We start from the raw sequence: 14130 nt of genomic DNA, 5'->3' as shown, positions 1-14130 counted from the left end.
AGAAGTCGCGAGTAGAAACCGAAATGAAATTCCGATTATGCCAAGATTGGAAAGAATCGCGCCTAATGCTTTGTGGAAAGAAATTTAATTTTCTACGCGATGAAACTTTTAGATACGCTCGGTTTTGAGTTTGTTTTTCCTAATCCAGGAATTATAGATATCTATGTAAAATTGCGATAATGTTTTATATGTAAATGTGAGAAATGTGAGTCAGCCAGAAATATACCTGTTTATTAGACACTATAGTATCCGTAGCAAGTAGATACAAGGTAATGCGTTATTTTTTATTTCATTTGTTACTGCCTACTGCAGTAAATTAAATAAGGATCAATGACCTGTATAGGGCCTTCAATCATATGCGTTGTTTTTCTGAATTTGTTTTCTTCCGGAAACCGTAATACGGAAGAAATAAATAGTTCATTACATAAATTACATACGCAGTACATAATTGTAAACAAGTAGCTATTTTTTAAGTATGAAATAAAACAAATACGATTATTATTAAAGAAACTTTGTCGCTCTAAATTATGTACAAATTTGTAAATAGCCTACACATATACCTATCAACAGCCCAAAAAAATTGAGTTCGAAATTTGAAATTTGAAATAAACATTCACGTAAGTTCCTTTAAACATTTTTTTTAATTTAAAGATGTGTTTAATTTTTTAATAATAATTATTATTTAATCTATCTTTATATGACAGTAATTAGGGTATATTAAGTTAATGTTCTAGTGTTATGACTATATGAATAGTATGGAAAAAAAATTTAAAATTATTTTATGTATATAATTTCTTTAGTTTAGTTATCCTATCATGGCACATTCAATGCAATGAACCACTATGGTTCCCGAATGGAACAAGGAGCAGCGTGGAGGATGAACTGACTTCGTTCATTGTTACGAATTAGGCCGCAATGCCTCACATGCGTAGGAACTCATACTATGTACCCACAAACAGCCCTTCCTCTCCTCGTCTCTTACCGGTTTAAATATTGATAAATTATCTAGTAGTAGAATATGGTTGTAACAGAGTACCTAATTAGTTGTCTCATATTGTCTCTTCATGGTCACGTCTATATGCAATGTCGTAAAGGTACCGATAACTATGGCCAGAGGAAAGTCGCCGTCTGTTGGTATAGTGCAACGGCGAAGCGGAAGGCCACAGACGATTTCATTGCAAAATCAGTGTAAGTATAAACACATGGAATATTTCAACCATTTCTTGCAATACACATGTGATCATAATCTCAGCATTCCGGTGGACCTTGACATGTAGATAAACCGGCGAAATATCGCAGAAACCAGTCTCGTCTAGTTGCCTTTAGAAATGCAACGCACAATTTTTGGTCGCATAATCGAGCGGACCCCACAATAATGGATAAACATTGGCCAACTGATTATTTCGTGGCTATTTTTAATATTGCTACCGGTTTTGAATTAAGTGTATTTAAATACGTGTAATTAATGAAACTGTAACTTTACTGTTAATAATGATTTGTGTTTTCCGTAAACATAAAATTAAATTCATCGTAATAAAAATGCGGATAATGCCGAATGTATGTCTGTATGTTTTTTACTTTTTCACGTTTAAAATCCTAAAAGGATATTAATTTGACGTGAAGAGAGATTGAGACATATCGCAGAGAACAACATGGACTACTTTTACACGAAAAACGGACAAAGTAATTTATTCATAAATCTCCTTTTATGGTAGGAGTATAGAGAATAAAAAATTCCATAAGACCCGTTGAGCCGTTGAGTATCCAATACACTAATAATAATTATATCACACTAAATATAATGTATGCACATATAACATATTTTAAAGGTTTAATTATATTATTTAATTTGATATATAGTGAATAATTAAAGCAACAGCAATTATATTCGTCGTGACCTTGCCCTTGTCCCCTTATTTGGGGTCGCCGCGGTATAATTACCTCCTCCATACTTTCATCTGTAGTACGCAATTATTCATGTCTATAATAGAATGGTGTTAATTGCCTATGATAAATATGGTAATTATTAATTGTGTTATGATTAATATTTAAAAAATCAAGAATTAATATCTGACAGGTACAACATGTAGGTACATATTAGTACCAAATTATCATCTGTATAAATATGTTTGTATATTTTATTTGTATATGTCTGTGCATATCAATTATTTAATTTGCTTGGTAACCAGAAAAAATTGTAAGATGTACTCTATGCTGAGAACACGGGTTTACAATATTTCTGGTAAAAAAAATGTATGCCCCTTTATATAATCCAAAATTACGTATCTGATGGTGATAAAACTTTGGTGTTATATAAATTTGACTTACAATATACATGAACATATAATTAATCAGTCAGATTAACCTTAACCGACCAATCTTCTATTTTGACATAGTTATTTCTTATATGAAACCAAATAATATTTACGTGACTATCAATTTCAAGTCTTCTAGACTACAAGTAGCTGGCTTAAAAACACGTGTAAAACATTATTTACCACGACCATTTGTTAGGTAAAAATAAATTAAATTGCCCCTAATGTCACGACCTTTGGGGCAGGGACCCTTTCCTCGATTACATTTAATAAATGTAATTAAATTTACCTGGCTTTTTTCCTTCTTTATTATTAATTATTTAAATTATTTTATTTAATAATAAAATGTTATGTTTCATTAGATCCAGTATTGGATAAATACATACTCGTAGGTAGAGTTATTTACCATAGTCGTTATAAACTCAATACGTCTAAAAGGATATCGAGGACGCATATAAACTTGTTTGAAGAAACCACTTGTCTTGTACCTATAATCTACTTGTACAAGTACTATATACCTTTGTCCACATTGACATACTCTTACTCACAGGAGACTATAACCCTTATAAGTTACTAACAAACTGAAACAGGAAGAAGCTGACGTCAGCTAAAGTGAATAGCCGAAAAGTGGCAACGATCATCACTATTTGAACAGCAACATTAATATCATTCGTGATACAAGTGGTATTTCTCATGAGTTGTCATTCCTAAAGATAAAGATGTCATGATTCTGTGCGTTTACGTTTTTTAAACTATGAATACAACATAGGTACAGGTGATAAACAAAGTTAATTGACTATATAAATAGAAACAGAGGTATCTACTTGGGCAACTATGTACAAAGTATGCCTAGGTAAACTTACCTGTCATCCTTGATTAGTTCTTCGCCAGTATATTCCTTTGCCGCAACAAGAACCGCAATTCAATTATTATGAAAAAAAAATTGTCAACTTTTATAGTTCGTTACTTAAAGGAATTCAGATAAAATCAATTAGTAGTTAAGTCACTATTATAATTATATTATTATAATCACTGTTATTGTTAAAGTAATGATGATAGTAATTTATTCGTAATTTATTTAAGTTGACATTTGCTCATTACATCATTTAAGGCCCATTAATATAATATGTTATATGTGACTATATCCCATAAATAATAGGTAGTCTAAATTAGTTACGGTACTACAACGTATTATCGGCCTTGACTCCGTACAATGTTAATGCAACTGTTTATATATGAGTGCGGTAAAGAGGCCGACGGACTAGTGAATGAGCTTTCGATTGGGTCGGTCACCCGAATAACAGTGTGAAAAATGAGTGTTCTATTATCAAGTTTCATATTTGTTATAAAAATAGGAATCATTTTTGCGGAACGTAAGTTTATTTTAATTAATATTTATATGTTCTTTAATTAACGATAACAGAGATCAAACATGGTAGTATATTATTTGTAGATGTAAAATCTTTATTAAAAATCATAGTAACAGATACCTGCAAAGAAAACACATATTTCAGTTCTGAAGTACATAACTAGACAGCTACTGAAACTTATGAAGCTATGTAATGGATCGTTTTTTTAATAATAGATACTATACCTTCATCTTTATTTCATCTCAATATCATAAACTGAATTATCACAGTACTTTCTAATAAATTACCAACTAAATATACAATAAATATAATTATAGATAAAATCAAGTAAATATTATTCATTAAGATAGAAAGTAATTGGATATTCATTAAAATAGTATTTAGTTTCATTGTAATCAAAATGGTATAAAAGTTCTTTGGTCATAAATCTTTAAATTATGCCTTATACTTTGATTTATTATGTGCAAATACATATGGTTACAGTAGAACTAATATGTTCATTCGTTTTTCCTAAATAATTTCAATAAGTACTTTATATAGGTACGTGCAAAATATTTATATTTAAAATGTTAAGGGGTGTACAATAGTTTTAATAATAAGGATACTACCTACTAATTAAAAAAATTAAGTTTATTTAGTACATACGGATTGGTAAAAATAAAATATTTTTCATTTGAAAGTCACCCGCGCAAATATTTTCTGTGCATTCTATACAAGAAATTAAATAGTTATACTATATAATATTATATTATGTGTGGTTATATGTATGTTAATATTCCAGAAATATTATTCAAATTGTGTATACCTAGGAAGTATTATAAAAATTTCAATGTAAAGTAGTAGGTTTATAAGTCTGTGATTATAAATATTTTAAACTTACTACTTAAGTAATTAAAAATTACTTAAAATATTCGAAAAGGCTTCAATTTAATTAATAGGTACAATCTTGTCACCTGACATACCTACAATGAAGAATTACATGTCACACATACATTGTAGTGTGAATTGATTGTTTTACTTGATTATTTCAATTAACTGTAATTAAGTGATTCTAGACTGGACTGATAAAAAGTGGTCTAGTGTTTGCCACTGCATTGTATTGGTAATTGTCGATACATTGTGCCACTACAATGTATGGACAATTATCAATACCAAATGATTTTTTCACTTAATTAAATACTTCATAAATTGCACGGAATACTAATAAGATAAGATAGATAAGTTCTATCATGTTGCAATAGAAAAGAGAGTCAATAAAACAATATAGATATACCTACTTAGTATATAAAAACAAATACGTCTATTTTTTTAATAATTCCTAAATTAATTCTTATACGTTTTTGTACCTTAGCGTTATAAAAATAAAATAAAATAGTCGTACTATTGTAAGTGGCTAAACTATCCTACTTAAATAAATGATTTGAGTTTGATTGATTTGTATTTTGAAGATACTATCATAAATTATTAGTACATCAAAAAAATATGTTGTATATAAGATATTACGTTAAACAACGCAGTTATTACCTACCTATCCTATATATAGTCGATTATATATAAATTTAGATATTTTCTACAGATATTTAAATTTATTTCCTAACATTAATCCGTTGAGATAGCAGTTAGGTATGTCACTTATTACCTACTGTGAGAATACATCTTTATAAATTCCAAAAATAAATTTAAATACATTTCAAGAATGTACCTTTTCTTAATAATATTATTCTTTATTCAATATATTTAATAGAAAGTAAAAAATCAGCAATTAGTCTGTTTTCATTATTTTCAACACATCTAATGACTTATTAAGTTGATTATCTCATCCGCAATAATTACTGGTTCTAAGGACGTAATTTCTATTCCAATCTTGTAATCTCTTTAGTGACTAACGAGGTCTCAAACGTAGGCAGTTACAATAGTGGACTATTATTTGTTTTAGAATTAAACTTAATTTATGTATATGTAACCTTAGAAAGTCGTATTTTCTAAATTGTATTCATTTTATGTTCGACCAATTTGAAAGAAGAGGTTCTGAAATTAAAATTTCTTATAGTAGAAGTCTTAGAAACTGCTTTATGCTTACCATGTAGTCTATACAGTGGTATCATGGTAAATCTCTAAAAATATATATTTTTGTATATGAAGATGTTATTCTCGACTTCGTCTATTTTTTTATATACAAGATAGCCTGTCGTGATATAATCAATATTCACGTTTAATATTTTTTTCTGATTAGTTGTGTCATTATTTTCCTAATTTACAAACATATAAATTAGTGTTGTTTACATTTTTATTCATTTTAGTTAATAATAACAAATGAATATTATGTTGCAGTTCCGCCGATACAAAAATGTAAAATATCGGATTCCGCATGTTTGAAGACATCTGCACAGTCTGTAATTCCGGCAATGGCAGCCGGCGTACCGGAAATGAATATGGAACCATTAGATATAATGGATATAGATACAATTAAAGTGGACCTTGCGGGACTCAAGTTGGGTATTAAGGATGCGCACATAAAAGGACTCAAGAGGGCAGTCATCGATAAGCTGAGGTCAGCTGGTTACCCTAACTGTCCCGCTATATACCTTATATAATAATTACCTACTTCATTATAAAAGCCAAACCAGATTTAGCTAATATATGGTGTCGTTATTCGAATATTCCTGACTTCAAAAATAAGAGATAATTGCTTTGAAATTGGAGCCAATTTCAATTTATTAGTCCATAGTAATTTTATTTAGAACTAGATTTTGTTTTGTATTAGTTCCTTACAGATTTATTTCTGGCTGGTACCCGTAATCCAGTGATTTTTTTAGATAAAATACATATATTATATAAGTCCGTTCTTATATTTCGTTTACTTTCATGTTAAATTTAATTAAAAGCGGTTCAGTCGTTTAGTCGTAAAAAGGTAACTAACGAAGATTAATATACTTTCGAATTTATAATATTAGTGTACATATCTTACATTATTCTCTGTTATAAAATCTCAATTTTATTTTAAGGATAATAAGAGCTTACCTACTAGCCTACGACCTAGTACTTCCTACAAAGTTACTACTATTTGAACAAACCTACTTTTTTATTATAAATAATTGTATCAAAATTATGAAGTAACTATTTTATAAGAAATATTATAAATCGTATAATTTTAAAAACAAAACGTTGCCTATATTATGGGACTTTCTTTGAGTAACACAAATATTTGCTTCATTTATTTTCTCATCCCATGGGTTCGGATCCAAAAGTTTGGCAAATCACGACTTGTAATGAGGTGATAGTATACCTTACGTACCTACTTCTTATGTCTATGTTATTTATCATGGTATTTTATGATTAAGGATTTTTTTTAAATGTTGTTCTATTAAATTTTGTTCTTTGTAGCTTTACTTAATTAGTATTGTTTAGTGTAATATCTAAGTAAATTTAAATGAAAATGAGAGAACATCCAAATCACTGTACAGTCTTTCATATGTGTAAGATTAGTAGAAAAAAAGGAGTAATTAGAGTAACTGGATTCCATTCAGAACAACATTATTTTATTCTCTCTTTCAATTGAAATATTTCACAAAAAAATCACAGGTTCGAAATTGATGTCACTGATTATACTATATTCGTACTCGTAACTAACAGAATTTGATTTATTACGCAAATTCCTCTAACGAACGTAATATCATATATGTCTCCAAATGTAGACGTATATTAATATGTGCAGCATATTTTGACATTGCCCGGGCATCATATAAAAATCAGCCGATTTTTATGAAACTTTACTCTTGGTACTTGGTACGCTCATTTAAATGATCAATCATTCGATGTCTAATCTGCTTTTATTATTATATTCAGCATCGACTTGGCTAAGAAGCAAATGACACTTATATTCCATTCGGATATCGTAATGAATGGACTTTACAAAGCATCAGGAAGGCTTCTTATTTTACCTATAAGTGGCGATGGACAGACTACAATAAAATTAAGTATGTATATTATGAAGTATGAATTATTTATCGAATTGAAATATATTTCACTAGCAGGATTGAAGTTTAAGCATAAAGTGGTAAATATACAGAAAATCCGCCTGATAACAAAATGTCAGGGTAATCTAAGAACACCTAAAGACCACGGTATGCATGGTATAGAACGAGACAGCTGCATCTCTTTGTCTTATACGTGTCTTTATTAGGAATGTATTTATAATCGATGGACGAATTTATTACTAGCCTTCTAATGATAGTAGGGATATAGCCAGTGCTTAGATGACCCTGAAGAGACCTTCTCAATCCTTTTTAGACCGCCTCAGTTGCACAATCCTCACACCCATTAACAGATACTTTATATGCATGACCAAAGGTCTATTAAACGTAGTCACTAAATGTACTGGATTTTTTGAAAACACTTTTTTCACATGCTAATTAGAATCGAATTCCGATTTCTTTAAAAATAACTTATCTAAATTACGAGTTCCATTATCTAATCTTAATGAAACCATTATTTCAATATTGTGTCATTTACTTTTACATCAAGTTGTAATATAAAAAATCCTAAATACGATATTTCAAGTTTTGACTGTACGTTGGTAGTTAGTCAGGACAAATGATTTTATAAGTGTAGATTATAACTATTTATGTTTTCAGAAAATCTTCTCATAGAAATGACAATGCCATTTGAAGTAAAAAAGAATTCGGAAGGCAAGGACTTTATTGACCTCAAGAGTTACAAATACAAATACGACGTAAAAACCAACGCGAATTTTCATCTAACTAATTTATTCAACGGAAACAAACAGCTGAGTAAGTAAGATTTGAATGTGTTTACTGTTCTTAGTTTATTTGATTTGATGATGTAACAGAATTGACTGAAGAAATTTTCGGGGATTAAAATGATTCCGGAATAATTTATATTGAATATCGTAATATCGAATTTAAGCTTAAGCTTTAGTATATATTGTTAGTACAATCTGAATGAAAAGATAGACAGCTGAGTTTCTGGTTAGTTTTTCTTGGCTTGATAAAATGTTTTTGTCTTGACAAAATATTAGTTCTCAATGTAGTAGACATTGAGAACTAATATTTTGTCTTGATTTTGTCTCGATAATTGTATATAATTAACATAAATGAATAAAGATATGTATTTGAATTGAAGAGAACAATTTAAGGAGAATGAGAGCATTATATATTTTTAACTTAAATTTGGCAATAAATATACACAGATAATTGATAATCTTTATAACCTAATTCAGTGGTTTAAGTCTTCAAATAAAAAAGAAATTTTATGATATAAATATACACTAAATAAATATATTATTCTCTTTTCAGGCGACACAATGCACAAATTCATGAATGAAAACTGGAAAATTCTAGCGCAGGAATTTGGGACACCTATGCTTGATAAACCAAACGCTAAAATATTTAACGTCATTAAATCCTATTTTAGGACTCATCCGCTGGAAGAGATAGTGGAGCTGTGATAAAAAAATAATGTTTCATTACATTGTTCGTACTATTTTAAGTTGAATATAATTTTATACCATTGTAGTATTTTAGGTTAAAATAATATAGATATAGACAGCTACTACTAAAGACTGAATCTGAATATGAAGGTATAACATTAATTTTATGTAATTGGTACATTGTTACTGAAATTTCTATTTTATAATATTTTGTATTATTAATACATAAGTAAAGTCTTTTACCAAATATGTAAGTCCTAATGGGTATACCAAACCGAAAATTAATATATTATGGACACTAATAAATTTGTACATCTTATCACAAGAATCTTAGTAGAAAATAGACAAATTTAACGAATTTGTTATTAAATGTTTTAACAATATATTTAGTATTCTACAATTCTTTTTTGAAAACGTATTGTATTGACTAAGTATATATTTGTATTTTTCAGTAAGTACTTTTAAAAATACATATGGGTATGGGGGATAAATCACAACGATGTAATTTTAATATTGCATTAAAATGTTCTTATACAAGTTATCTGACAATAAAATATTAATAATTGGAAAAAAAATGTATTGTTATGTATTATTACTTACCTAATGGAATCTCCTTGTATATTTTTTTAATTTAATGCCTGATATATTCTAACATTCTATTTACCATTAGTTAAAATTCATTAATATTGCAGGCGTCAGTCAACTTTAAACAACGGTTTATTTAACTTGCAATTATCAATACTTACCATTTTATTCAGCTGTATTATTTTTTGTCATATCTTCTGCAATTCGATTCTGGTATTAACTTTATTAATCAAAATCTGATCTAATGTGTAGGTAAATTTCTTTGTAAACAAAATTTTTAATCTATAGTGAGCAGAATTAGTATAATAGGTGCGAGAGGTGGGTCGTAAATATGTACATACATGGGCCACAAAATATACATTTACATGACAAAAATTATATACTCTCAGTATAAATATGTCTTTAAATAGCAGATAAATATGAAATATAGATACTTGTTGTACCTACTTATTAATTTTAATTGTATAACACGTGTTGGATATTTTTTTTAAGTATCTATTTAATCTTCAGTTAAAATTCTAGACACAGAACACAGTAAGGTTGAAGTTACAATAGTTTCCTTATTAATCTGTGTAGTCAAGCAAGTGTGATTTTTATATTACTGGAATGCATAAAAATGATGAGAGGCAGTCATCGCCAATATTCATGAACAGCACTACGGACAGGAGGCCACTTGACCTCATGTATTTTCATTCCAGGGAGCTAAGGTCTCGGCCTCCCGAAGAGGAGCAAGTGCACGTAATAAAATTACTGTGTAGGTATTCTTTCTTTTCTACTGTTCATTCTAGGTATATCTATTTATAGACCTTGCGTCTCACTTCATCCAAGTATTCAATCAATCAAAGTAAAACTTTGCCGTAAATTAGTTACGTTCCACACTTCTCGGCTAACTATTATTACAAACTAGGCAACCCAGGCAACCACGTCTACAACACATTATTCCCATTTTGTTTTCTATATTTTTCATTACAGCTGCTATGTGACGCAAATATAATTTTCAAAATCAAATTATTAGTGAATAGTCTTCGAACGACACTCGAGTGATAGTGTCGAACAACCATATTCTCAACTAAGTTCTCAACTAAACCTATTCGTAATATAAGTATAGATGTAGTGCTAATTGGTCACTTAGATTTAGGTACTTAACTGTGGCCTTTCTATGTTGCAAATGCTCAGAAGCTGTAATTGGTATAGAGGGAACTTTTCTATATAAAAACAAATACAACATTTATTATTCACACTTTTCTTTACCTACTTATTTATAGCCATTATTTCTAACAATTCATAGTAAATCCAGCAATATATTAACAGTTATTATTATAACACTTTGCAGCTCGTTAGTACAATTTTATAATTGCTCTAAATTATTGTTAAGTAATTTAAAATCTTGGTCTAAGTATAACGTATATTAATATAAGAATCCCGCGATGCTAAACAGTAGGATTTTATCTTCGTTAAAGCAACTTGGTAATATCGTAATATGTCAGTGTCACTGCAACTATTTGTATTTGCGTTATGTTTGATTGGTTCAACGCATAGTTTTGGTAAGTGTTATTACTATCGAATTTTATCGAGTCTGTCTAACTGATGGAGTTCTACAATAACTGCTTCATTTGAAAGGTCATTTTCGGGCCATGCAATTTAATTACAATTTAAAGAAAATTTTATATGGGATAATATGACCATCTGTTATGAGATAATGTAATAATGCTTTTCCGTGCATATACCTATTATACATTCAATGATGAAATTTCTCTATTTTGTCTAGACAAATAAAAATAAATGAACTAAAATACAATACAGTAATACAATTAATATAAACGCCAGCAATATTTCTATTAGATAAAATGAAATTAAAGCCCAAATGGAGACAATTTTTCAACAACTTATTTTTACTGAAGTAAGCACTAGTATCTGCTTTGTGTAATTATGTCCTCAAATGGTGCCGAATAATGTATGTTATGGCTTCTAAGAATACTAACCAAAGAATAAATAAAGGGCAGTGCGTGTGATGTAACATTGTTTGAGGAGGGATTATTTTTATGCTGTCGACCGATGATAATCTATACAACAATATCTCTTCCAGTACTGACGTAAAAAAACTATATAAGCCTTTAATATAGTTTTGAGCAGATTTGCACTTTTTGTTAATGTCACTGTTTTAGTATTGCCAGTTGAGAAATGCCGCCTGAATGATGCAGCATGCCTTACTAAGTCCTTTCAAAAAGGTGTAGCCACTTTCATGGAAGGTATGCCAGAATTAGGTACAGAAGTTCTCGACGTGATGAACATGGATGATGTGGAATTTGATTTATCGGGGCTGCAATTTGGCCTGAAAAATGCCCAATTAAAGGGTCTCAAGAATTCAAAAATTTACAAAGTTGAGTAAGTTATTTTTTCTACTCGAAAATTTTATTTTGTTGATATACGCCAGAATGTTTTGTTCTGGTATTTTGTTACGCTATATTACTAGAACGTTCATCGAGGTAGACTTTGTAAAATGTCTGCGTAGGTACCTCTGTCTATCTATGTATTCTAGTCGCCAAGGATGGTTAAAGGGTGCAGTATAGGACGCAACTGAGTCGTCCAGATAACGCAGTGCTATTCATGTTAATGGCAGATGGTTACCACTTACCACCAGTGATAAGTGTTTGTTTCTCTTTCTAATTAAATAAAAAAATAATTTAAGCTCATGTAACTCTATCAACACGACACGACACACCCTGACAATAGTTAGCTATGGCATACATTTGTTCAATTTAGAATGACATCACAGAACCTATCTATAATCAGCAAACAATTTGCGGAAATCTGATAAGTAGGTACAAAATTTGAACGTTATGAGGAAATAGATGAACATATTATATTCATAAATACCGGTCAAAATCATAACCTTTAATTTTTACGTCCCCATAATCGGGGAATAGTTTTTGATTAGGTTATTTAAATATTCGTGAAAACTGGTTAAAATTTTTCGAGGTAGTTTTGCCAAAGCATTTTGGTTACTATATCTCAAATAATATAAATTAAATTTAGACAGCATAATAACTGTCGGATCAGACAGTTCTCGATGTATACCTAAAATTTATTGATACTTACAGTTGGGATATAGATAAAAAGGTTATAGAAATGGATTTCCGTTCGAACAGTTCACTTAAAGGGCACTACACTGCCGGTGGCAGAGTATTAATCTTACCTGTTTCTGGAGATGGTGATTTCGATTTAAAACTTAGTAAGTATACAGTGTCACACTACATTTTATATTTTACAATCCAAAGCTCCTTATCGAGATAGCCTTTATACAAAGACGTTTGCGTGGTATACACCTATCTCAACTACTTTAGTCACCAAGCAGCTTATTTTATAAGCTGTTTCGGTTATAGAAAACAAAAAATCTATGATTTTATTATATTTATTAAAATATATAGTTTACTTAACTATATATTTTAATATTAAGTATTTAGTGTTATATAAAGTGTACAAAATTATATATACTTTAATAAAATTAAATAAAAAAGATAATACAATTAAGGTATATGAGTGTTCTGTGTTAATAAATTATTTCAGTCCTGAACTACTAGTGTTAACCAGGGGTTTGTAGGACATATCCTACTTTCAAACATTGTTTATTTTTAGAGGAGGTTGACGTTAAACTGTTCGTATATTATAAGTTGAAGAAAGGCACTGATGGCAAGGAACGTATTGCTCCAAAGAAGTACGAGTTTGAATTCGAAGTTCTTGGTAATGCTCACTTCGAAATGTCAAACCTCTTTAACGGAAATAAAGAATTGAGTGAGTATTTCATTTTATAAACTACTATATCTATAACAGACGCATAGGCCATTATATATATCTACCCTGTACGTTTAGCAATGCCACATAAAATAAAGAAATGTAAGGCTATTAATTCATTACATAAGAAAACCAATGATAACGTTGTCCCACACTGGGAAAGACCAAATTATTAGATTTGTGTTTTTTTACAGGTCATTCAATGCACATCTTCTTAAATGATAACTGGAAAGAAGTATCAACTGAGTTTGGTAGACCTATAATCGAGTCTGCCATCAAGAAAATCTTGAAAAATGTTGCTATTTTCTTCGACAAAAACCCTATAGAAGATATAATAATTCAATGATTTTAAAAAAGACAATATCTATACATGCTTAATTAATATCTATGCTCGACTTTAAGAAAATGACCAATATTTTCTTTTTTATCTACAATAAGCAATAAAAAAATATAGTTATTAAAAATAATTTTATGTAAATATTTATTAAATAAGTGTATCTCTCTTTATTCTCTCTTAATATCTTTATAGTATAGTATTACATACATACATATATATTATTATACGTACGTACATCTATGTGTGCAAACCGTTTTTATTTTTTATTACGCAGGAGACCCA

General features: G+C 29.4%; 2 protein-coding genes across 2 annotated transcripts; both read left to right on the top strand.

Moving 5' to 3' along the window:
• The first annotated feature begins 3586 nt into the window (after positions 1-3586).
• Positions 3587-9474, top strand: LOC131844973 (circadian clock-controlled protein daywake-like). Its single transcript, XM_059193978.1, has 5 exons — positions 3587-3688; positions 6017-6236; positions 7532-7662; positions 8320-8475; positions 9001-9474. The coding sequence occupies exons 1-5, from the start codon at positions 3628-3630 to the stop codon at positions 9150-9152; spliced, it is 720 nt and encodes a 239-aa protein (XP_059049961.1). The 5' UTR covers positions 3587-3627; the 3' UTR covers positions 9153-9474.
• Positions 9475-11199: 1725 nt separating this feature from the next.
• Positions 11200-13857, top strand: LOC131844974 (circadian clock-controlled protein daywake-like). Its single transcript, XM_059193979.1, has 5 exons — positions 11200-11263; positions 11885-12104; positions 12821-12951; positions 13356-13511; positions 13706-13857. Exons 1-5 carry the CDS (start codon positions 11200-11202, stop codon positions 13855-13857), a joined length of 723 nt encoding a protein of 240 aa, XP_059049962.1.
• The last annotated feature ends 273 nt before the right edge of the window (positions 13858-14130 follow it).

This window comes from Achroia grisella, unplaced genomic scaffold (genome assembly GCF_030625045.1).
Source record: "Achroia grisella isolate CSIRO2021 unplaced genomic scaffold, CSIRO_AGI_Agris_v1 utg445, whole genome shotgun sequence".
NCBI lineage: Eukaryota > Metazoa > Arthropoda > Insecta > Lepidoptera > Pyralidae > Achroia > Achroia grisella.
Note: the sequence above shows the minus strand (reverse complement) of the source record. Positions and strands in the feature narration are given on the sequence as shown.